We start from the raw sequence: 23734 nt of genomic DNA, 5'->3' as shown, positions 1-23734 counted from the left end.
GTTTTGTGCCAAACATCTAACAGCTAACAAGTAACATGTCAAGAGCATATGGGTTACATTACGTTTGTTGTGAGATAATGTGAACATTCCCACATATTCTCATATTTGTTGCACAAAAATGTCATTTCAAGGTCACATAAAACTGTTGCATGTTGCATAAAATCTAACTGGTAACATCCCCTGACGGCTATTATTTAGGTGTGAAAAAAGTGTGTGCATGCATATATGTGAGCGTATGTGCATGCATGCAAGTGTGGGTGTATTGGAACATTCCAAATGCGGACATTACCGAAAAGAGTTTGTTGGGGATGTTTCCTATTACCTACTGGAAGTTTCCAGGAAGTGCCTGCTGGGTTCTCCCCCTCCTAGTCCCCTCCTTGTTGTTATCAATAACAAATCTTGTAATTGATAACAATAAGAAAAAATAGCCGAAGAGGTTATGTTCATGTGGCAGTAGTTTTACTGTTTTATTTACAGATGGGACCCATAAATACAGCATTTAATTATTTACGCGTACTGACCGTGTTTATAACGGCAAGACTGGAGTCCTAGCTGTTCAAATCAGCTTTATTTTATTAGCATTGCGTGTGCATAGAGTACAGTATGCCGTGCTCACATAGATTACAGGCCAGTGTAGAAGTCCAGGTGTGCAGAGATAAGAGTATCATAAAATTAATTATCCAGGCCTCCTCTCTTGGCCAAGTGAACCAGTGTACTGGAACCAAGACTTCTGAAAAATGTATCCTCTTTGCTTTAAAATGTTAATTCAACTATAACACAATTTACATAGTCAAATAGGGATAAATTGTATTCAAATAGATTTTAACACAGTAGTATTTTTGCTGTGTTGATACAAATGGTGTGTCTGCAACTTAATTCTACCTTCCTTCAGGGTAATACAAGAACATGGAATGCAGTTGTAATTTTAAAATGGCTAATTTATTGGAAGTGTGGCAAGAGCTAGTAATGTTTAAAGAGATTTGATGTCTTTGGTGTCTGTAATTTTTACTATTTTTACCAGCAAATTTAAATAAAATAAATCAATGAGTTTGAGCTGAACTGTAATGTCCACTCCAAATGCATTCACCACATGCAGCCATTGTGTGTGCCATGGTAATTTCACTCTTCATTTGGACAGTCCAGCGTGGGTTTTGCGAGTGAAAAGTTTCGAATTTAAGGCACGGGAAATCAGCTTAACAATCCTGAGTTTACACAACGAGAGAGTGCAGTTCGAAATGTAGCCATGACACAGCTTGATCGCTTTGAAAGATGGAGTTAGGCCCAAAGCCAATCCGGCAACAACCAGGATAGAAAATTCATTCAAACTGAATAAAACAATATGAGAGGGTCATTCATCTAGTCTCGCTCTGCTCATACAGCCAGTGGCTCTCCGAGGCTGTGACGTGATAGCACGCCACCGCAGGCTGATTATTACCCAAAAGTAAAGAATGAACTCAGAGGGGTGTTTTTCGGACCCTTTGCATTCCCCACCTAGTGAGTCTGAGGGGCAGCCTGTGGCCCTTTGCGGCCCTTCGATGCCATGTGATCTCTGAAGTCCACTCTGTAGCTGGAGCTGGGAACACACCGGACGTGCGGGGGATCCAGTTCAGGCTGGTGCCCAGGGAAAGCATGAGCTTCTCTGTTAAAGCCTGCAGTGAAAAACAGAGGCCTAGACAAGTTACAAATTACACACATGCATATGCAGAAGAAATTCAGCTTAATAATTGCTAGAGAACAGTGAGGACAACTCATTCATAATTATTGGAGGCAACGTACCAGTGGTGTGCAAGGAGTGCTTCTCGTCTCTCTTGTAGGAAGAAGAATATGTTGTTTCAAAATAGTGGGAGAACTGAGAAAGGTGAAAATTTAAAGATCAGGAAAAAATACATTTAAACAAGCATGCCATTTACATTACACAAGATCACCCCGTCAGTGCAAAATTCAAGACCAGGTCAACAATACCCACCTGAGACGGTAGAGGGCGACGTTGAGATGCATGGCGGATATCGAAGCGCTCTTCTGACCAGTTGCCGATGAGGGTGCCCGTGGAGTAGGAGTCTTCGCCGGTGGAGCAGCGCCAGCCGTACTGGTCAAATTTGGAGTCTTCGCCTTGCCACACTTCACCCTGTCCAGAGGCTCGTACCATATAGTGGAAAGAGGGGCTTCTGTCCTCCAAAGGAAATTCCATGCTAAAAAGGTTGTTGTTGTTGTTGTCATTACTATCATCATTATTATTACTACATTTAGCGCAACTTCCATCGCAATTAGGCTACAATCTTTTTAAAAACAATCCTTTTCAAAAAATATTTGAAATTACTAGCAAAATATGAATTATCCACATTAAAGTAGTTTCAAACAATGCACAACTCACAAATTCAAATACAGTAAAATAATAATAAAATGCAAAACGCTATATGCATATGTATACATATAGTCCTACAATTGAATTACTATTAATATAGCCAGCAATTTATAAAATAATAACCAGGCGTGTTGGTGCAAGCAACTGTAAACCATAATCGCAAAACAGATCGATAGGTCAACAGTTCAAAATATCTATGCTTTAATATGTAAATTATACACATATTTGTATAAAATATGTATGCTTACAGCTTATCGCGTAGCCTACTCTCCGAGTAATTAATTCGACAGTTTAAGCCACATAGAAATTTTTAACTGCATTGTAACATTGCAAGTTTATTATAACCTTGCCATGTCTTATGGTATTATTTTCTTCTAACGTAGCAAGAAACTTACCTTGTAATGTTTAAACACGCGCTCGGATGCGGTTGCCAAATATCACATTCTAACATGACCACCTTGTTGTCGCGCGTTACCTTGGTTACGGTGCGCCTATGTTGAAGGCAGTCCATTCGTAGATACGACATTTGTAGGGCACATTACTGAATTTCCAAATGCTTATATGTAGTGTTTCTAAATTAAAAAGTAAATTAAAGTCCTCTTTAAAAATCATTGTGTAAACTGCGCAGAACAATGCTGATATTGTTAATGTAATAATTTACACCAGTAGCCTATTAAAACTGATACTCCAACGTTTCAGTCATGGCAATATCAGGTTCAGCAAAGCAGATAGTCTACGATGAACTTCAGGAGATAGTTTTCAGATCATCTGACAAATGGCTGCAGTCCTGTTAAATAAACATTTGATTATTATAAAAAGAGACGCTTACACATTTCAGAGCAGCTTTGTTTACGTTTATTCCATTCAAAATGCAATAATATTGATGTTGCTAAAGTGGTCCGCTTGCTATTAGCTACAGAGGAAAGATATTTCCTACTAGCCGTGCGTAGGGTACGGTATTTTCATATCCAAGGTTAAAGTTGTTTTGTCTGATGTGTTCACACTGGATATTTTATTTTTTACAAAATACACACTGCACACCCAGTCACTACCCAGTCTACGTTCCGTTTACATGTTGGCACGGTAAAAGCGCAAGCTTGGCTAGTCAGAAACCGCTTGCACTACTGCATAGGCTTCACTGGTCCATTTAAATGCGTAGGAATTCAGTCGTAGATCTGTGAACTTCGAAGCTTGTGGTGATTCCAAAATCGCATTCAGTTGCAGTAAAAGTCCCATTTCTGTTAAGAAATTGACAGTGTCAGCACATAACTTCAGGGAAATCTAGTTTCAATCTTTATTTAAAGTCGTGACGTCTTCATAAAGACTTTACATGATAGATAGGTAGATAGATAGATCTACTCCCAATATACATACATCAGTTTTGACCTCCTCTGTGGCTGGCATAAGCGCATGGGTTTCCTCTACTACGCTGCTCGGGAAATGCCCAAGACGCGCCTCCTGCTCGCCATAATAGGAACCTTGAACCTGCAGGCATAACAACAAGATTCTTTTAAGGGGCGGGGTAGCCAATAGTAAGCAAAACTGTACACATTTGCCATGTTTCACCATCTATGCCCATGGAAATATCTAGATCGCAACCATTCTCCTAGCCCAAGACAGTTACAACAGAAAACAAAAAGGTTACTACATTAATTCAACTAGAAAAGCTATTCAAATCTGTGAAATGACGATTACCTGTTCCAGTCGTAATAATAATAATAATAATAATAATATTATTATTATTATTATTATTATTATTATTATTATTATTATTATTATTATATCCTCGGTTTTACTTTGGACAGCACTAATTCTTTACTGGACAGTATGTAGTGTATTATTAGAGCACCCCACTCCCCCATTGGTGTCCCTTGGTGTGAGACTCACACTGCCTGCCCAGAAGAGATTACCACGGTCCTTGAGCATGGCATACACATAGATGACCTGACCCTTGCGCATGGGGATGAAGCGACAGTCTTGGGGGTAGAAATCCTCTAGGGCACGAGCAATGAGTATTGGATCTGAACACAGAGAGACATGGTCACCTGACACTACAGGCACCTGTAAGGTTTGTATGTTACAGTAATTATATAACAATGAATAAGTGGGTATTAGGGTTTAAGCAGAGAGAGACCCTGATTCATCAACTATCATTCATCATAATTTTATAAAATTTTAATCTCTGACTTGTTTAAATCACAGAGGTTTTAAAACATGCAAATCATGCCATAGGAAATTTATGTTTAAAAAAGAAAAAAAAACTTGGGACAAAATACTATAATCTTGCAAATTGCATAGCCTGTTGAAACAAATACTGCATGTTTTTGCAGATATGCCTTTATAAAATACATTTACTGTGTTGTGTTTCATTCATTTTGTACTGCACAGTATTCAAGTTAATTAAAGTGTTGAAATGAAACAGAAAAATGCTGCAAAAATCAAGAAAACACCAGATCTGGTTTACAAGAAATTCAGAAGTGCATGCATATAGATGAGGTGCATTATGTGTGCACAGTCTGCCTTAATGGTTGCATGAGTGCCAGGAGACGTTACTTACGGCTGCATTCTGAATCTGCACACAGCTTCTTGTCAGAGAGTTTGGGCATCTGTCTGCCTGCACGCACGGCGAGTGGTAACAGACAGCACAGTGTCAGACAAAACAACGAAAACACGCGGCACTCCATCTTCTGTCTTTCAGTCTGTGTCCTATGTGATGAATCTCTCTCTCTATTTCTCTCTCTCTCTTTCTCACTCACTCACTCTAAAATACACCGAAAAAAAAAAAAAGAAAAACACTCCCGCCCAACATCTGATTCCAAAGGAGGGACTTAAAACTGAGATCAGCCAGGAGAAGTCTGTGTGAGAAGCCTCTTTCACTTTTCTCTCTAATACACACACACACACACACACACACACACAGTTGCTGATTCTTGTCTTCTGCCAGGTTTTTGAGTCCACAATCTCTCAGATACACTCTAGATGGTGTGTGCTGTGAAGTGGCTGCCAGCTCATTTGGGCTGGCTGGATGGAATGGGAACGTAGGCGTTCACCCATAAAATCCTCTGTGAAAATCTGTGTACAAAGGGATTTTTTGTGCCCCATCTCATTTATTTCAGAAGGATCTCAAGCATGCCCTATCTAGTACATGTAACAGCAGCCTGCCCATCCACAAGACGGCACATTGAGGCCAGAGCCAAGCAGAGGGGTCGTTCCATAAGTTCCAAATAACCCCATTCAGGTACTGGAAAAGCATGCCGTGTAGAAAACAGGAAGCAGTGGCTTAGATGGGGGTCAGCTGCTGACAGGCTCTTGCTTGTGTGGAGTTGGGCTGCCCCCCGCCCCCAGCCTGCCCTAGGCTGACCTCACTGGCCCGATACACTCAAGGCTCTGTCAGGCACTGGGAGGACTGCCAGCCCACAGCTCCCCTGGGGCCTGAGCAGAGGGGCCAAGCACCTTGTCCCTGGAGCCAAACAAGGTATTCATTCAGAGGAACTCACCTGCCAAGGAAAATACACTTTATCACGCAAATTACTGCAGTCACTCCATCTCAAATCCAACCTCCCCTTCCTTTGGATTTTTAGTTAACATGTTTTTGAGCCTGATATTCTGACACACTGTGGTCTATATCTTGTTTTCTTCCGGTAGATTTTCTGTTGTTTCTGCCTTGTCTCACCCAAGCCTGCCCGTGTGATCCAGCAATCAGGGTCAGGGGTCAGCTATATGTGTCATATCCTGGTTCAGACCTGTCTCACTCATGTAACATCAAAGGGACACCACTGTGCCCTACTGCATGTATTGTTTGGATGCAAAAACATTAATAGATCGACATTGCATTGTCTATTTGCCAGGGAGTTTCACCAAATTCAAGATCAAGGTCTACATTTCTTTACTTTGGCATATCATTAATTTAAAAGGCTGGATATTTACTGAAAGAAATTCACGTTTACGTGTTTACAACAGCAGTGTGTCAACACTGAGCCGAACCAGAAACCTTCTTCAAACAAATCCTATTTCTTCTTTTCCGTGTCAAAGGTATTCACTTGATTTATGTGAGCTATAGCACAAGACCTGGCTAACACCAGATCAGCTAGCAATGCAACACCACTAAAGCACGAGAAAGTTAACCGAGCTAACCAAGAACCTACAAATCCTGAATACAAGTAAATACCATCCGTAAACCTAAAATACGCTTTGTTCCACTTGAATATTTTATTTTCAGATGACAGGGTTTCGCATGTTGTAGTTTCAACTTTTAAGCAGTAAGTGGCACTGTGGCTCACTGTGATGTAAATCGAGCAGGTAATCGCAAACTTTTTAGATGACGCAGTTATTCAGTTTCTTACTGTACCTCCATACCTCCTCTTCATTTGCAACTTGCACATACGTGCGCCCGTTCTCCCCCAATCCCTGCCTTCTGTGTACTGCGGCCCCACCCTCCTGAGTAGGCACGCAATGTGCCGGCGGGGCCTGACAGACCGGCAGGCGCACCTGTGAATCACCTGTTCTGTAGAAGTGCATCTATTCCCCAGACACTCCCTGACGCGAAACCGGGATTGAGAGAATTCCTCCCGGAGAGGGCGGGACCTGCGCAACGGGCTGACAACCAGCCGCTGGTAGAGCAGCTAGCAGAATATCGCCGTCAGTAGGCTACACACACAAGAGCTGCCCCCGGAACTGCTCAGGTAAGGAAAACTCCACAGGTGGAAAAATAGAGGAGCAGTGTGAAATATGTAATTCAGGCTTCTGCATCAGTTTAAATGTCTTGTCTTGCTTTTTCTTTTTTTTTTTTTTACTGTAACAACCCATATTATATGAAGCTAAAAACAACGCAGCATACAGCATGAGCTTTATAATTTAAGGTCTCTTAAATTATTCAACATATAGCTCTTTTAAGGGTACAGCTGGGAGAAATGGAGCAGCTTGCCTAAGTCGTAAATAAAATGTTTTCTTAAAAGTGAAAACTGTTCTAAATATAAGTCATATGGTTTATGTGAGGGTACATGAAACATATGTGGGTGTGATAATATGCAAAGCCAGTTTCGCTCATATCATTACTGTGTACATGTACTCAACAAAGACTTCCGATACAGGGAGAAAAAATACTGACAGTACAGAAAAAACAGATAAGGTTAAATAACCTAGGCAAAGTATAATCTCTTTTGTGAGTTTCAGTTAGGTTGAGATGCCGCATACGAAAAAAAACTGTAGAAATGTAAAGGTGGGAAAGTTCGCCACCTCACAGTCACCCCCACCCCCCCGCTCCCACCCCCCCGCCCACTTCTAAAAACCTGTCTAGCAGATCCTACGAGGTAAAGTGGCGCCCCATTAAGACAGTCTGAATGACTGCAGGAATGCGTGGAGTACACTGTCCTGTCTTCCGCACAGGGCAACACACAAAGAGCACAATAGGGCCCGTCTTCAGGCCTCAGATTACGTTACCTCTGTTTCTTAAGTTTTTTGTTGCACTGTACACTGGTATGGCAAGAAAGACACTTTATTTCAGACTGCAGATGCTTGTTTTAAAGGGGAATAACTTAAACCGGGTCATTGGATCGTTGGTTATACAGTTTTTTTCCCCAATCATTTTAATGTTAAAGGGAGGCAGGGGGTAGGGGGGTTTGGGGTTCAGTGGGCTAAATAAATTCTGTTTGTCTGTTTGAGGTATGAGGGATGTGTTTGCCATAAAAGTGTTGCCCCAAACTCTGTGTTGGATTAAATCGAAGGAGGAGAGAATTACAGGCACTGAAGCGTTTTGGAGAGTTTTGGGGGGTTCTTTTCTGAATTATGACCACTAAATGATTCATGTAGTGAATTGAATGGCTAACCTCATGCATTTCCTATAGGGTGGACCTCAGCAGTGAAATTCACATGTCACGCTCACCCAAGGTGCACCTAAGGAACCCCCTACTATTGCTTTTGCTTGGACACCTGGGCACCAAGGCTGCTGAATAAATCTTGGGCAGCAAACAGAAGAGCAGCTTGTCAATCACAGAAGGATTGGTGAGTGGGTGGGGCTTGGAGGAGTGGGGAGGGGCCGCAGGATGTGCCATGTCCTCAGATATGTGGAGAAGCTCAGACACAGGAAGTGACATTGGGGAGATGATTTCCCCCAGGAAGGACAGCCTCCCCTCCCCAAACCTGGAGGACTCCTTCTTCCCTTTTTCCACGTCCTCCCAGCAAAGGGGACCCCGGATGTCCCCCGTGGCCGAGACGGACCCCTCGGACGGGCCCCAGGATGACTCCAGCTCCCTGCTGCTGGAGCAGGACTTGATCCTGGCCGCCGAGCTGGGCCGAGCCCTCCTGGAGCGGAACGAGGAGCTGACAGCGCAGCTGGAGAAGAAGGACAAAGACAGTGAGGTGAGGCGGGAGCATGAAGAGAAATGGGAATTGGGGTGGGTGAGCTTAAAAGGAAACTCAAGCCAGAGAAGTTCCATTTGTTCTGCCTAGGCCCCGCCTTTTTGTAAAGTCGGCATCATTTTTATGATTTCCATTTTGTTGCTCAACAGAGATTGAATGGCCTGTTTTTTTACCTATCTCCACAAAAATCGCTTGCTGGCTGTACACCTTCTAGGGTTATGCACAGGTCACAGCAACATGATTCATGGTGTATTAGTTGCAGCCAATGGTCTGTGGAGCAGTGGGGTGTCTGGTACATAGGTGGGAGGATGCTTTTGAAACCCTTCCGCTTCAACGGAATCCTTTCAGCATAAATACAGCTCCATAAATGTATGGGTAATTACTCAATTCAAAAATATAAAAGGCTTCAAAGGGTCGCATGAGTAGTTTTGAACAATCCTTCTCTGAATAATCATTCCTAATATGCAGCTTCAAAATCATCCAGAAAACACTTTTAAATAATTACGGGTTAGGTTGAATTAAGGCTTTTAAGAAATTAGGAATTATGTCAAGGAATGTAATTATGTAAGATTTCCATTAGAAAAATGAAATTTTCACTCTTTTTTAAATGTCATTATCTAGCAATTAGAAACATTATACATTTACGGCTATCAAACACAATATAAGGCTCTCAACACTGACAGTTTGTAAGAATTCAGATTACAGAATTGTTTTGTTCTGTATATTGTAACTTACTTCACTAAAAATGTAAGTGATAATGATAAAGCCTGGCACCAATTCTAAACAACATATCCAAGCATTTAAAGACATACTATGAGTATGTTTATAAAATATCTATCTTTCACTATATTTGCATACTACATTTGAGGTTGCATACTGCTGTTTACAACCTTGATGTAAACAACTTGTTCATTTTCATCCACTGCGCTGCACCTTGTCCTTATGTTGTGCATTCTTTCTCTATTTGATTTGTGCTTTTAAAATGGCATACTTAATTAGTAGGCTGTAATTTACTTTCCAATGGCTCCTAAGCAGACTAAATAGACCAAGTGGACTTGATGAGAACTGGGTGAATTGGTGTGTTCAGTTTCTCACTGATATTTCTATCGCGCTCCATAGAAATAAGGAACAGAGACCAGTTGTGTAACACACAGTGGGTGAACATTTAGCGCAACGCTAGGTGGCAGGTGGAGAGTGATACAGGACTCTCTTGTTGCTCGGACCCAATAGACAGAGGTTTGGTTGTAAGTACTCTCACAGGCAAGCAATTAGACCATAGATCTGGGCTCACTGAGGAATACCTCTTCCAGAGGAATACCACTCTGGTGCGTGCATCTGGAGTGTAGATGTTGTGTTCTCTCTTTCAACATTGAGTATGCATTTTTTTATTGTTTCATTTCATGCTGTGCTTCCTTGTGATGATTACCCTGTGCAAGATTTCTGTTCCTTATTTTATGAAATAAGCTTTTCTTTAAAGAAAACAAAGTTAGCAGGTAATAAACAGGTAATCTACTTCCAATTTAAGAGGTATGCTGAAATCATTCTGAAGTGGTTGTATTAAACACATACCACTGTTATGTTCTGGTATCTACAATTTACATTTAAATCAAGTGTCTATTATACAGTATAATGTAGATTCCATCCCTGGGCAAAGGTTTGCAGCATACCAACTATCAAATCTCTTTTAGTGGTTTGCATTATAATAAAGCCCAATGACTGTGCATTAAGCTTTTTTGAAAAATGTCCAGTGTCTATACATTTTGAACTTATAATAAAGTGCAGTGTCTGTGTGTTGGTCCTTATAATACAGTGCAGTGCCTGTGTGTTGGTCCTTATAATACAGTGCAGTGTCTGTGTGTTGGTCCTTATAATACAGTCCAGTGTCTGTTTATTGGTCCTTATAATACAGTGCAGTGTCTGTGTGTTGGTCCTTATAATAGAGTGCAGTGTCTGTGTGTTGGTCCTTATAATAAAGTGCAGTGTCTGTGTGTTGGTCCTTACAATACAGTGCGGTGTCTGTGTGTTGGTATTTATAATACAGTGCGGTGTCTGTGTGTTGGTCCTTATAATAGAGTGCAGTGCCTGTGTGTTGGTCCTTATAATAAAGTGCAGTGCCTGTGTGTTGGTCCTTATAATAAAGTGCAGTGCCTGTGTGTTGGTCCTTATAATAAAGTGCAGTGCCTGTGTGTTGGTCCTTACAATACAGTGTGGTGTCTGTGTGTTGGTATTTATAATACAGTGCGGTGTCTGTGTGTTGGTCCTTATAATAGAGTGCAGTGCCTGTGTGTTGGTCCTTATAATACAGTGCAGTGTCTGTGTGTTGGTCCTTATAATAAAGTGCAGTGCCTGTGTGTTGGTCCTTATAATAAAGTGCAGTGCCTGTGTGTTAGGTCCTGGAGCAGGAGAAGCACGTTCTGCAGCGGAAGCTGGAGGTGAGGGAGCTGGAAAGCGGTCAGCGGGAGGCAGAACTACAGGCCGACATCACCGCGCTCCGAGAGCAGCTGGATAAACAGCGCAACCAGGGCCGGGATCGCAGGCGGGAGGAGAGCGAGCAGCTAACCCAGCTGTCCAATCACAACCAAAAGCTGGTGGAGCAGCTGGCTGAGGTGACCAATCAGATGCCATTTTTCTCTCTCCCTTCTTAACTTTCCTTTACTTGTCCATGTGTAACCTGCACATACACAGCACACAAGATCGGAGATTCTCCTAAATTCTCTGCTGTTTCTCCTGCAGTAGGACTGACTACATTTTCTACCCAATTTTAAGATAAGTGCAATGTAATGACAGTAATAAGATAAAAATAAAACAGTCATTCGTTTAAAGCATCACGCTGTGGTGCATGGATTAGCCAAAATTATTAGGTCAAATCCAGACCATGCCAGACCCGACTGGCTGGTGGCAATAGGGCGATGCACAATTGGCAAGGGTTCAGTCAGTTAGGGGCCGGTGTTTCATTGCTTTCTGGCAATACTTGCTGGTCAATCACGTGCCTGTGGGCTGCATGCTAAAGCTGCTCATGAAAGGTCCAGGTTCCTTCATCTCCACTCTGTGCGAAATTACTTGTAGCCTGTTGTGTGAAAAGAAGCAGCTCGCAGCACAACATGTTTTGGAGGAGAACCGTGGATGTCTACACTCCCCTGAATTGAGAGTGGGGTTCCAAATATCAGTAGGAATTGTTCAGCCCTATATTGGGCACAAAATATTTTTTGAAAAAATGAAACAATATGAGGGTGACAGGCCTGTGTGTGTATATATGGAGACATCTGTGTATCTGAGGAATTAAGCAGTGAATACTGAATTGTTTCGATGTTCAGTTTCCAAATTAGAAGACACTGATAGAACAGGAAGCAGTGGTCTAAGGGAACACAAGAGAACCGCTTATTGAGCTCAGGAACTTTCCTTACTGCAGCCCTAAATTTCTCTGTTGCTCTTTCCCTCTCTCTCTCTCACACATACGCACACATGCACACACATGTGCGCACACACACAATGTTATAGACACTTTACCCATTGTCCTCACCATCCCTGTCTGTCTCCGTCTTTGTCTTTGTCTCTGTCTTGCTGCTTCACCTGACCTGTGGAATGTGGCTAAGCAGCTTGGGGTCGTTCTCTGGCTTCATACATCAGACAGAAACCTCCTTCCTTCTCCTGAGGCAACTCCTTCCCTCACTCTTCAACCTCTCCTTTATTCCTGCTCTTTAACACCCTCTTTCCCTTCTCTCTCTCCATTCTCTCCCTTCTACTTCTAATACCTTCTCTCAATCTTTCTTTCCCCCCTCTCATCTGCTTTCCCTCCTGAATAAAAAAAGCCATTTAAACAAATAAAAATGATAGAAACAGGTGAAACAAATGGAAAACAACCCTCCCGTCTCACCTTCTAAAGCAGAACTGCCCCCATCTCCTCAGAATCAATGATTATATACAGTATAAGCGGTAAATATATATGTCAGTATATGTATATTAGCACACCTGTGTATGTATGCCCAGGTGTTTATGGATTTATCATAATATTTCCTCTCTGTCTCAGGCAGTGGCTCTGGAGCACACTCTCCGCTCAGAGTTGCGCACTCTCAGGGAAGATATGGACGACAGGAGCCTCAGCAACTCCATCAGCTCCGCCAGAATGGAGAGTCTAATGGCAGAGGTATGCACACATAGGCACACACACACTTATATATTCACACACAAACACACACACACGCATGCACGCACGCACGTACGCACACACACGCCCATACAAGCTTGTGTTGTTCTCAGGCCTAAAGATGTTTACAACCTCCCTTCAGGTGAACGCCCGCACGAATAGCCTCTCTCACAACTTGCACACTTCTCTCTTGCCTCCTCGCTCTCTCGCTCCACAGAACAGACTGCTTCAGGAACGATACGGACGTGCTGAGGAGCGGCTGAGGTCTGCGCAGGAGGACGGCTCCAGGCTGCGGGCAGAGAGGGATGGGCTGAGGCAGAGAGTGACAGAGCTGCAGACCAATCTGGAGGAGAGAGAAGGAGAGGTCAGTTTGGGAGGGTGGCGCTAACATCCATGAAGGCGGTGCTTACAGTGATTGACATTGCTGATCTGCTGAAGGTGGCAGAGGTTTGGGGAGGGTGGGAATTAGAACTGAGGTGGAAGGGGCTGAGGGAGAGAGACACAAGGCTATAGACAAGGGGCAGCCCTGGTGCTGGAGTGCCAGTGATGTTTCTGGTTTTTGTTCCGTCCAAGCTTAATCACAAGAGTTTCATCGATTATTAAGAGCCTGAGCCTGAAGGCTCGGTTGCCTAATTCAACTACACAGCTTTGGCGAAAAAAAACAGGAAAATCTCTGGCTCTCTATGCTGAGGGTTGCCTACACCTGCTATAGATCAATCTGCAAAAGAGGGAGGCAGAGGTGAGCAATCGAGCTTTGCTAGCGCAAACGAGCAGGGCAGTTAGCCTTCGCTTTTAGCCGAGAGAAGAAGAAGAAAAGAGCGCAGGCGTGAGAGGTGGAGTGGGGGAACGTCTAAGCGAGCGGCTGGGTCTGCGGCCTCCACAGCTGGACCAGGAGCGCAGCACGGTGTTCCAGCTGCGTACGCTCACCCACTCTCTGAAGCAGAGGGTCCAGGCCCTGGGGGAGGAGGCCAGCCTGAGTGAGACCACCTGCTTCCCGCTGTCCCTGCAGTGTGAGATTCAGCAGACCCAGGTACCCCCCCACCCTCCCTCCACCCCCGCCTCGGTGCCCACGGCTCACTTTGCACTCACCGCGCCCATGAATCCTGCTCGCCAGGCAAAAAAATGCCCCAGCCAGCGTCTGATGAACAGATGTGTGTGAATGGGTGTGGCTTAAAAAAACCCTTCATGAGTTTTGTGCGAAGTCCCATTTTCAAACATGACACTTTGCATATTTAAATACTAACTGCCCCCGTCTCCCTCCTTGCCTCAGTGCACCTCAGAGAAAGCCCAAGAATAGGTGTAGTCGAGCATTTTTGAATGCCTTGCTGCTTTATCTTGTTCTAAAGAGCCCCCCCAAAGTAATAAAAACTATGTACTTTTTTCAGGCAAAGGAGGCTATTCAAGTTCATTCCGAACTCCTACAAGAGAAGGAGAGTGAAATTCAGAAGCTCAAGGAAGAGGTCTGTTTCTAATGGGATATTCTAATTCCAATTTTAATTTACGGGTCTGATTTTAAGCCAGTGTTCTCAAATGTCGTCTTCTACAGCTTCAGTCCCGAGAAGGGGAGCTGCAGTCTTTAAAAGAAGATTTGCAGGCTTTCAGGCACTCTCCTGGACAGCCCAGCTACAGGTGAGGACCTCAAAATCCCTGGAATCAATCCATTTGTGTGCGATATGACGGCCAAATCAATGTATGCTGAGTAAGCTAAATTTGGTGTTGTTCCTTGTGCTTTCACCACGGTCACAGCTTCTGTGCCCATCAAGGAAGTAAATTGTTTTGGTGGCAAAAATAATAGGCTCTGTGTAAGAAAAGGTGTGTACTTCTGAACTGTTTGGGTCAAGGAGTTGTTGTTCTCCGCTACCTAGCTTCCTGGAGGCGGAGCTGGCGAAGGTGCGTCAGGAACGCGATTCACTCACCCAACAGCTCATGAACACTATCAAACACAAGGTGGCACTGTCTCAGGAGGTGGATGCCTGGCAGGTGAGTGCACTTTAGTTCTAGGTCTGTGCTAATAAAATCTGAACAATAGGTCGCTATGAGCATGAGAAGGATGTGATATAGCAGGCTTGCTGGCTGCCTACTTAACAATCATATGTGTTTCATTTTATTTGGCAGCTGATAAATCTAGCCAAAAAAAAGTTAAAAATAAAAAATAAAAAAAATAAATAAATAAATAAATAAATAAATAAATAAAAGAAGTTAATGTATAACCTTGACGTTAATGGTGGGCGTGAGCTACAAAGGCTGGAAGGTTTTGCTTATTAGCTATATTTAGAAAGAGCAAGTCGTTAGTGACATTGAAAAACAAGCTAAGTGATGCAGTTCCTGCATTAGTACAACTGTGGCCTGTTCGGAAATGATTGAGAGCGTTCTGGAGAATTCTGACATTCTGATTCTGCACCTGCAGCCTTGACATTATTTATTACCACTTTCGTGTCAGAAAATATTTGCCTGTGAACAGATCCCGACAGACGCTCCTAAGGCCAAATTGCTTTCATATTTTGCAGACAGATATCGCCCACTCCCTTCTCATCTTTGCCTCCAGGACTTTCTCCTTCCTTGCCTTACTCTCTCACCCTCCCCATCTCACTCTCTCTCTCTATCTCCATCTGTAAGAAAGTGCACTCTTCTTCTTCCTCTCATTTTCTGCCGCCGAGTACAGTGCGTTTCTCTTTCCATGCCTTTCTCTTGCAGTCTTTATTTCACACAGTCTCTCTCTCTCTCTCTCTCTCTCTCTCTCTCTCTCTCTCTCTCTCTCTCTCTCTCGCTCTCGCTCAGGAGGACATGAGGCTAGTGATCTGCCAGCAGGTGGAGGAGAGGGAGAAAGAGCGAGTGAGGAAGACCACTCTGCAGCGGGGCACTGTCACCAGCCGTTCGCTGCGCATGCGAGGAGAGGAAGAAAGGCCAAGGAAAGGGGGATTCTTCTCCTCCTTCTTCAGCAAGGAATGACGCGCTGCTGTAATGGGGCTAATGCAACTGCTAAGGCTAAAGTCTAAAACTAAGGATAAAGCCTGGATTCTAGCCATTAAACTATTGCACTTTGTCCATATCCCTCCAGCTAAGCCATTGTTACTGTATATATATATATATATATATAAATATATATATATTCTGTTACTTAAACAAACGTGGAACTTTGGCAGCTGCTGAAGTTCAGAAAGACATTGTTGCATAGCTGACTAATTAAAATGGCATATTTGCTTTAATGTGGTATTTGAAGCTAAGCATAACTGAAGTGCCAGAAGAACATGCACTTCCTGCCCAGGATGAGTTGGGGTTTTTTGGAGATCTACCCCCTCCACTCTCCTCCTTTCCCATGCCAACCTTGACCCACCCACCAACACCGGCAGCTTTTGTACAATGTCAAAACAACGTTTGCTTACCAAGAATTGTAAATAGTCAAATAAATTAAAGGTATAAGAGAGAGTTATGAAATTATATTACATTTTGTACATGTAAAAATCCTGGTGGTCTGGCAAACCTGGAAGTCAAACAATTAAATCATTTTTATGATATTTGTGCACTTATTTTTTTCTGTCTTGGTACAACCACTTTTATGTATAATATGTGGTACGCAATGTGAAAAATAGACAAGCTTCTGTCCCTTTAATGTGAACACATTTATTTTGCTTTATATTTAGCAATATGTTTATAATATTATATATTTTCAAGTATATTTAGGTGTAAACAGTATTATATATTCCATATCATAAAATATATCTTCATTTTTTGTACAGTCTAGAAAACAGCACCCTAATTCTGTCCATCTCAGCACTGCGTAATGAATTTTACCAGTTAGCCACAGGTCTCTCGGTAACAAATGCAATGCAAATAATAGCAGTCTCAATCGCAGGCCTTAGGCAAGGAGCCATGTGTAAACATAAATAATTTGTATGCACACACACACACACATTCGCACACATACACACGCACATATGCACACACATACATACACGCACGCACGCACTCACACACACACACACACACACACACGGAGGCAGATCATTAAAATCACATTTTCAATCAGGAACCACAATGCAACATCTTCTCATTCATTATATCTCCTCAGAAATAATTGGATGACATTGCATGTCTTTCAGAAGATTAGGTAAATAAAGGTACTGTAGACTGGCTTCATCAAATGGCTTCCAGGTAAACATTTCCAGTGCAATATGTCACAGCAGTTTTGATACTGATCTTCTGATGTACTAATCCAACAAGTAATTCCACTTTCCAAAGTTCCCCTCGCTTTATAATTTACTTCTGCTAAGAGCATCAATGCAATTTATGTAATGGCACTAAACCCAACTTAAATTGGCCTCCTTCCACAGTCCTCTAAATCCTTCCACTGGTGATGTTTCTCTGGTCACCTCTTTAAATACAACACTGACTGTCCAAACGTAGGTGAGGGGGAGCAGGCAGAGGAGTTGGGTTCACACGAGGTTGGACTGAAGTGGGGCTCATACCCAGTGGGGTAGATGGAGCTAGGGTCAGGCTCAGCAAGGGTCTCCAGTGAACTGGACAGGTCCCCAGCAGAATTCCTCTGGGACTGACCCAGAAGCTTCGCTCCTACGTCCGTCTCCTCTCCTTCTGTGCTGATACTGTCACTCTCTCCACAGCTTTCCCATGGTTCTCCAGAGTCCAGACACAAGCTCAGGCTAGTCATTGGCACATCCAGGCAAGAGGGACCCCGGTCTAGCTGCCAGTCCCTTTCTCCCGAAAGCAGCCTTGCGCTGTGAGTCTCCCCCTCCAAAATGTCATTCCCCTGTACTTCCTCATCCAACGTCCCAGCATACGGGCAGGGTGAGAGATGTTGCTCTTCCAGTTCCTCCTCATCTGCCGCAGGCAGGGGAAAATCAGCGGTTTGCACCGAGCAGGAAATGGGAACCCTGCATTCGTAACCGCAGTTGCAGGATGACGGGTACTCTTGCAATGTCATGCCACTCCTGAGGGAAGGGGTGATGACACGCACCAAGGGGGACGGAGCTTCAGCTGGAATGGCCATCAAGATCCTGCTAGCTCCGCCAACTACTTTCTGTTCAAGAGAGACACAGCAGTTCCATCAGTGTTGGCACTTCTGGCCGTTTCAGCTAAACTGGCAATTGTCACCGATTTCGCACTGACATGTTTGATTGAAAATATCACTATATCACTGCCATTTTTGCTTTTATGAACATAATAGGAACTCACAAGTAATTGTCTATTCGATAGGCAGATTATTTCACATTAGATAGGATTTTCTGGCAACCCCAATAGTATCTGTAACTCTGTGAGCTATTGGCCTAAGAATTAAAAAGTAGCAGAGGTCATGAGCATTGATATTTTTTTTTCATTTTTTCATAAAGTCATTGGATGCATCAAGAATATGCAATAAATAAATAAATAAATAAATAATTTTAAAAATATTCATGCAGTTCAAAGAAAAAACAATGAGATTGTGGACTGTTAGAAAGATATACGTGATGTAAGGGCTTTAACCACTTAATTGAGATCTATGTCTTCATGCAAGCCATGTGTGCTAACAGGCTAATCATGGCTGCTGGATGATGATGGTCAGTATGGTAATGTGCACGGTGTTATACCTACCAGTGAACTGGGTGTGAGATCTGATGCCTTCGGCTTCATGTAAATGTACATGGGTGTTATGATGACGCCAATTATGACCAGCAGCAATGCTAAGGTTGCCATACCTATATGCTTCAGTATATCTATGGAACAAGACGAGAGTAAACTTCAGACACGCTTCCCCTTCCATGCTCCAAGTCACTCTCCTTAATTAAAGTTTTAAATGAAAAGTTTCAATAATTAAACTTAATTCTGAAATTGCTGTTCACAAGTGACTGTTCAGACTGTAACAGGTGGCCTATAAATCTAGGTCCACTTGAATTATATGCCTGCTGTCTCAACAAGCTAAATTGTTGCTTATTGTTCAAAACAAAGGTTTTGGAGCTCCATTGTAGTTTTGTTTTAAAACTTTTCCTCCATTAAATGTCATTTTTGCACACTCTACTAATTCATACATTTGCTAAATCTCTTCAGGATTCTCAGTTGCTTTGACTAGGCTTCACTTTTCAGCATTTAATGGATATCCTGACACAACATTATGACAGTATGCGTTGAGGCAGCACAAACCTTTTCGCAAACCTGTGGTATTGTCAGGCACGTCCACACACTTCACTGAGGAGAGGTGTGGTTTAGTCTGCTGCTGTCTGTGGATGGCGGAGGCCCTGACACAGTACCGCTGGCCCAGGCTCAGGATTTTGCACACATAGGAGGACTCTCTGAGCATCTCACACTGCACATGTAAAGTCAAGTAAGGCCATTTTCTTACACACTCAAGCATCAACTTCAAAATCACTTAATAGCATCTGCATTTTTTTTAACGCATTTTTACGCACTTTGATAACGCAAAGCTGTTCAAACTTATTTAGGTCCACTGTGAATCATATCAGTGCACTGCTGACTTTAAGTTTCAGAAAAAACCGTGATTCTAGATATATTAGGTATATTATCTTAATCTGAAAGCAGCGCATCTGAGATGCCTTGCCAGGATGCCTTACAGATCTCATAAACTTGTCAATGGGCACGGCGAAGTTAACCTTTTCGTCATCTCCACTGGCTCCCTCAGAGACCCGGACCTTGTATCTCAGTTTGGGCAGCACAGAGAGAACAAGCTGGGGCATGCGGATGTGCACAAATATATCTGTCTCCTGGACAGACAAATTCAGGGTCGGGGCACTCAGCAGAGCTGTTAGGACAGAGTTAGGGCTGAAATCAGATTCAGATTCAGAGTCACACCATAATCAAAAGCATTCACTCCCTCTCAGAGGGCTCCCCATATAGACTTCTCTGAGGAAAAAAGAAACTAACTGGGACAGTTTGGCTGGAGGTGTATAGTATGCTTATTAATAAGCTTTCACATAAGCCATTACGTTATAGCTTTCTTAGTGTAATAGGCAAAAATATCCTCAAATTAAAGTTAACAGTCTGCACTTCAACCAATGCGCTGGAGTACAGAACCAAAACAAGAAAAACTGACTTACTGTCCAAAATCTTACAGTCTGCACTATACATGTAAAATAACATGTGGACATGTACATAGCAATTACAGATGCCCTATAGACATATACTGTATAGAGAGAACAGAAAACAGCAAGGCTGTGTGAAGAATTGTTTCACATTGACAATGGGTTTTCTAATGAAAACGGGCATGAAACTCACTGTTCCCATATGGCTGGACGGTGTCCAGGCCGAACCAGCTGGAGCTGTTCCCTCCCCATGAGGCTTTGACCCGGATGTAATAGGAGTCCAACAGGTCATTCATAGTCAGGTTAAAGATGAGATGGCATGTGGTGGATTCTATGTCAGTGCACGTCTCCAATCGACTCCAACTCTTGCTTCTGTGAAAAAACAGAGAAGGCAATAAAACACTTGTCACACATCTGTACTGTGCTATGGTGCCACTTTGACTATTTCAAAAGTGTAAGGCTGGGCCACAGTCACTGGATAATTGGTATCTGTCTCTGTTGCTCAAAGGGTTTGCGCATGTGTGTGTGTGTGTATGCAGAGAAGTGGGTGCCAAGGCATCCAATATCTGTCACTCACAGACTATACAATGTATATTTGCCTTTGTGCTTATGTGTGACATGACTGCAATTGATTACTAGTGGGGAGTGTGGCACAGTGGCTACTTACACACATACCTATAATCAGGTCATAACCAGTGTACTGAAGCTTTCAGACTAACCCAATAGGCAGCATTTCCACAGTGTATGTGGTTCCTGGTGGGTTTCCTATACCAGGGGACCAGTTCACCTCACCCCTGAAATCCAGAAATGTCACGCTCAGGTTCTGTGGGGGAGACACCCTGCCTGCAGACAATACAAACACAGATATGACAGTGGGAGGGTGAGAGGTTATTCCATTCAAATACTCTGCAGCACAAAATAGTCCACAAAACAGCATAGCGCTTGGAAAAATGAAAAGACTAATTGTATATTTTAGTTAATTGTTCCTCATTGAGAGGAACAAGAAACAAAGAGCAAAGAAATGGTTATTCTGAGATGAATGATATCATATATATATATATCCTTTATTTAACCAGGTTAAAGTCTCATTGAGATTAAAATCTCTTTTTCAAGAGTGACCTGGCCAAGAAGGCAGCATAAACATTGTTACAACAATAAACACAAGAATACAAACAGACAAGTACAAATCATGCAAATGGTTGCTGCTTTCTTGCTTTATATGTAGGTATCTTGTTAGAAATATATTCTCTTTGGTTTGAGTGAGTTGTTTTGGGGGAGAAAAAGCTTAGTTTGCAGATGCTGGTTTTTAATGTCACAGCACAATAGCTTTAAATTTAAGGAGTAGTGACATAGCCGCATCACCAAAGGTCCACGGGCCTGTGTTAGGAAGCAGGATTACTGAGTTAGCTGGATAACTGCACCGTGTAAAACCAAGAACACTTCCAAACCTGAAATATGGGTTGAAGATGGGTTGCACAGTGGGTAAGGAACTGGGCTTGTAACCGAAAGGTCGCAGGTTCGATTCCCGGGTAAGGACACTGTACCCTTGAGCAAGGTACTTAACCGGAATTGCTTCAGTATATATCCAGCTGCATAAATGGATACAATGTAAAATGCTATGTAAAAAGTTGTGTAAGTCGCTCTGGACAAGAGCGTCTGCTAAATGCCTGTAATGTAATGTAATGTAAGTAAAAAGAGCTGTTCCAGGTTTTACTCAGTTATCCTGCTTCCTGACCCAGGCCCCTGCTCTCTTGAAATGATAGAATGCCCTGCTACAAGGTTCATCAGCAACATTGACTAAACATCTCCAGGAAGAGTGCAAACGGGTCATTTGCTCAAATGCAGTTCATGGAAAACACCTCCCGGAGGGAGGGGCTTACCAGCTGACAACACAACGCAGCACAGCAGGCAGGTGAGACCAGTGATGGAGGACCAGCTCATTGGATCAGGGAGTCCAGCTGCCTGCTGTTCCCTGACATCAGCCCAGCCAATGGAGTGTCATGGCAAATGGCTCTCCAGCTTCATGAACAGACAAACAATAGGTATTTTCTTTCAAAAGATAAACACATTACAACATAGATTCAACAAACTTGCATGGTTTTTAATTAAAATGTTCTTTCCCAAATGTCCCGCATTTCTGCTTTTTCTGTTTCTCCATGACTTGGAATCAGCAATTGTACCTCTGGAATCAATGCGACCTGAGCAAGCAGCACTGCAGCTGACATCTGCATGCTCACCTGCGAACCAGTAAGGCAAAGACACCCTACGGTCAACACAGTCATGCAGAAAAGAGCGGAAAAGAAAAAGCATCAATCTAAGGTCAGGTGTATGTCTCACCGATGACAGCTTGTAGCCTACGGGTGTCTCTTATGGCTGTGGGAGAAACCTGTTCTGTGGAAACACAAGCAACGCTTGGACAACTGAACCCCACCCTGCCCCTGGTGGGACAAAAGTGACAAGGCTGTGCTTATGGTGAGCACTTCAGTTCGGGGAGTACTTTCTAGAACATTTTGCCCGACAATGTTTGGTGACATTCTTGTCCAAGTGTCATAGCTGACACCTCAGCCTGATACCTGTATAATTTAATTAGCTTGTGGAGAAATTTAAAGTCAAAGCAGAATACGTAGTCGTGGTATCCAAAGCACTTAGTTGACGCAATCATTTAGCAATAATGACCAGTGTCAATCTGACTGCTGTGATTACAGTGCATATTTTCACAGGTAATTAATGCAGTTTAATAACCGGTGATGGGGAATGTCATGGAAAAAAGCCAGCGAGCTGATTAACACAGGTAACTCAAATTAACACAGGTATTTGTATTCACTGTCATATCACCCACACGCCACATGGGTGGCAAGTCTAACACCAAAAATATTTGGAAATAATGCATGCACTGCCAAAGCACTGTTAGCTTTGCTTTGTTTTACTTTACTGGCATTTAACGAGTACTCTCATCCAGAGTGAGTTACAATACAGTTTTTACACTTTTTGAAATTTTTGATAAATTACGACCACTGATATCAAAAGTAACAAAAACCACTCTCCTGTATTGCTTTGTTTGGAGTGTACAGTTAGATGCAAAAGTATAGTTTGCCCAATACTGATGCAAATACCCTTAAATTAAAGCTGACAGTCCGCACGTGAGTCTCATATTCATTGTTTAATTTCAAATCCAATGTGCTGGAGTACAGAGCCAAAACAACAAATCCCAATACCAGTCCCAATACCTTTGCATTTAACTGTATGCAGAGACAATGTTCCTGAGCGTTAAAAGCTTTTTGACAGACAACATAAAAGATCAAAGGAGGCTGCCAGGAGAAGAGAAACGGAGGAAATCTCTCCGGAGTGGATGCAGAAGTGGAGCCCCTCGGGGGGAGGGGGGGGGGGGCGTTAAACTCACCTGGCTTCGCAGGCTGGGTTTCGCACCGCTCCGGCCGACGTGCTGCTGTGTTTGCCTTCCGATCGCGTCTGTCACGGGGGCCGGACCGCGCATTCCATAGAAACTGTTTGTAGAGTCAATGTGAAGGAGTGGGAGGGGCAACAGAAAATTTGCATGTGGGTTGGCCGTCTCGGGCACGACAGCTCAGAGTCATCCCTTGCCCTGGGGGGTGGAATGGTACCGGAGAGCGTCACCTGCCCGGTATCGGCAGTCATCAGCACGCGGCTTGCGCAGCGGGCTGGGCGCAGGGCCCACGGGCAAACGCAGGCGTGCAGCGTGCGCTGAGGCTCCTCGAGCAGGACACGTCAGGTTAGGGCGTGGGTGTTGTTGTGTGATTCACCGCAGATAGTTTTTGCGCTCCTTTCAGGCTTATTTTTACACCCGTGCGAGCAGGCTATGAGCGT

The 23734-nt window shown here is 43.2% G+C and overlaps 4 protein-coding genes across 9 annotated transcripts; 1 reads left to right on the top strand and 3 right to left on the bottom strand.

The window, feature by feature from the left end:
- Positions 1-437: 437 nt before the first annotated feature.
- cfap68 (cilia and flagella associated protein 68) lies at positions 438-3121 on the bottom strand. Its single transcript, XM_064350993.1, has 4 exons — positions 2758-3121; positions 1967-2189; positions 1777-1849; positions 438-1649 (listed from the first exon to the last, which is right to left on the bottom strand). The coding sequence occupies exons 1-4, from the start codon at positions 2886-2888 to the stop codon at positions 1492-1494; spliced, it is 585 nt and encodes a 194-aa protein (XP_064207063.1). The 5' UTR covers positions 2889-3121; the 3' UTR covers positions 438-1491.
- Positions 3122-3194: 73 nt separating this feature from the next.
- mia (MIA SH3 domain containing) lies at positions 3195-6744 on the bottom strand. The gene is made up of 5 exons (XM_064351003.1): positions 6711-6744; positions 4920-4976; positions 4250-4383; positions 3737-3847; positions 3195-3600 (listed from the first exon to the last, which is right to left on the bottom strand). The coding sequence occupies exons 1-5, from the start codon at positions 6742-6744 to the stop codon at positions 3577-3579; spliced, it is 360 nt and encodes a 119-aa protein (XP_064207073.1). The 3' UTR covers positions 3195-3576.
- A 94-nt stretch (positions 6745-6838) lies between these two features.
- bicdl2 (BICD family like cargo adaptor 2) lies at positions 6839-16378 on the top strand. Of its 3 annotated transcripts, XM_064350982.1 has the most exons (11): positions 6843-7044; positions 8206-8362; positions 8540-8719; positions 11110-11325; positions 12747-12863; positions 13081-13227; positions 13747-13893; positions 14249-14323; positions 14410-14492; positions 14729-14843; positions 15642-16378. In XM_064350982.1, exons 3-11 carry the CDS (start codon positions 8555-8557, stop codon positions 15810-15812), a joined length of 1236 nt encoding a protein of 411 aa, XP_064207052.1. In that variant the 5' UTR covers positions 6843-7044; positions 8206-8362; positions 8540-8554; the 3' UTR covers positions 15813-16378. The 3 variants fall into 3 exon arrangements, with proteins under 3 accessions (XP_064207054.1, XP_064207051.1, XP_064207052.1); XM_064350981.1 differs by having other exon boundaries at positions 6842-7044; positions 8206-8719; XM_064350984.1 differs by lacking the exon at positions 13747-13893 and having other exon boundaries at positions 6839-7044; positions 8206-8719.
- A 67-nt stretch (positions 16379-16445) lies between these two features.
- Positions 16446-23658, bottom strand: crfb12 (cytokine receptor family member B12). Of its 4 annotated transcripts, XM_064350978.1 has the most exons (9): positions 23292-23658; positions 22072-22154; positions 21772-21910; positions 20611-20734; positions 20085-20263; positions 19463-19611; positions 18996-19158; positions 18450-18571; positions 16446-17898 (listed from the first exon to the last, which is right to left on the bottom strand). In XM_064350978.1, exons 3-9 carry the CDS (start codon positions 21830-21832, stop codon positions 17230-17232), a joined length of 1467 nt encoding a protein of 488 aa, XP_064207048.1. In that variant the 5' UTR covers positions 21833-21910; positions 22072-22154; positions 23292-23658; the 3' UTR covers positions 16446-17229. The 4 variants fall into 4 exon arrangements, with proteins under 4 accessions (XP_064207048.1, XP_064207047.1, XP_064207046.1 ...); XM_064350977.1 differs by having other exon boundaries at positions 22072-23658; XM_064350976.1 differs by lacking the exon at positions 22072-22154 and having other exon boundaries at positions 23292-23657.
- Between the last annotated feature and the right edge of the window lie 76 nt (positions 23659-23734).

The sequence above is a fragment of the Anguilla rostrata genome, chromosome 9, assembly GCF_018555375.3.
Source record: "Anguilla rostrata isolate EN2019 chromosome 9, ASM1855537v3, whole genome shotgun sequence".
Lineage (NCBI taxonomy): Eukaryota > Metazoa > Chordata > Actinopteri > Anguilliformes > Anguillidae > Anguilla > Anguilla rostrata.
This window is presented reverse-complemented; position numbering and strand designations above follow the sequence as displayed.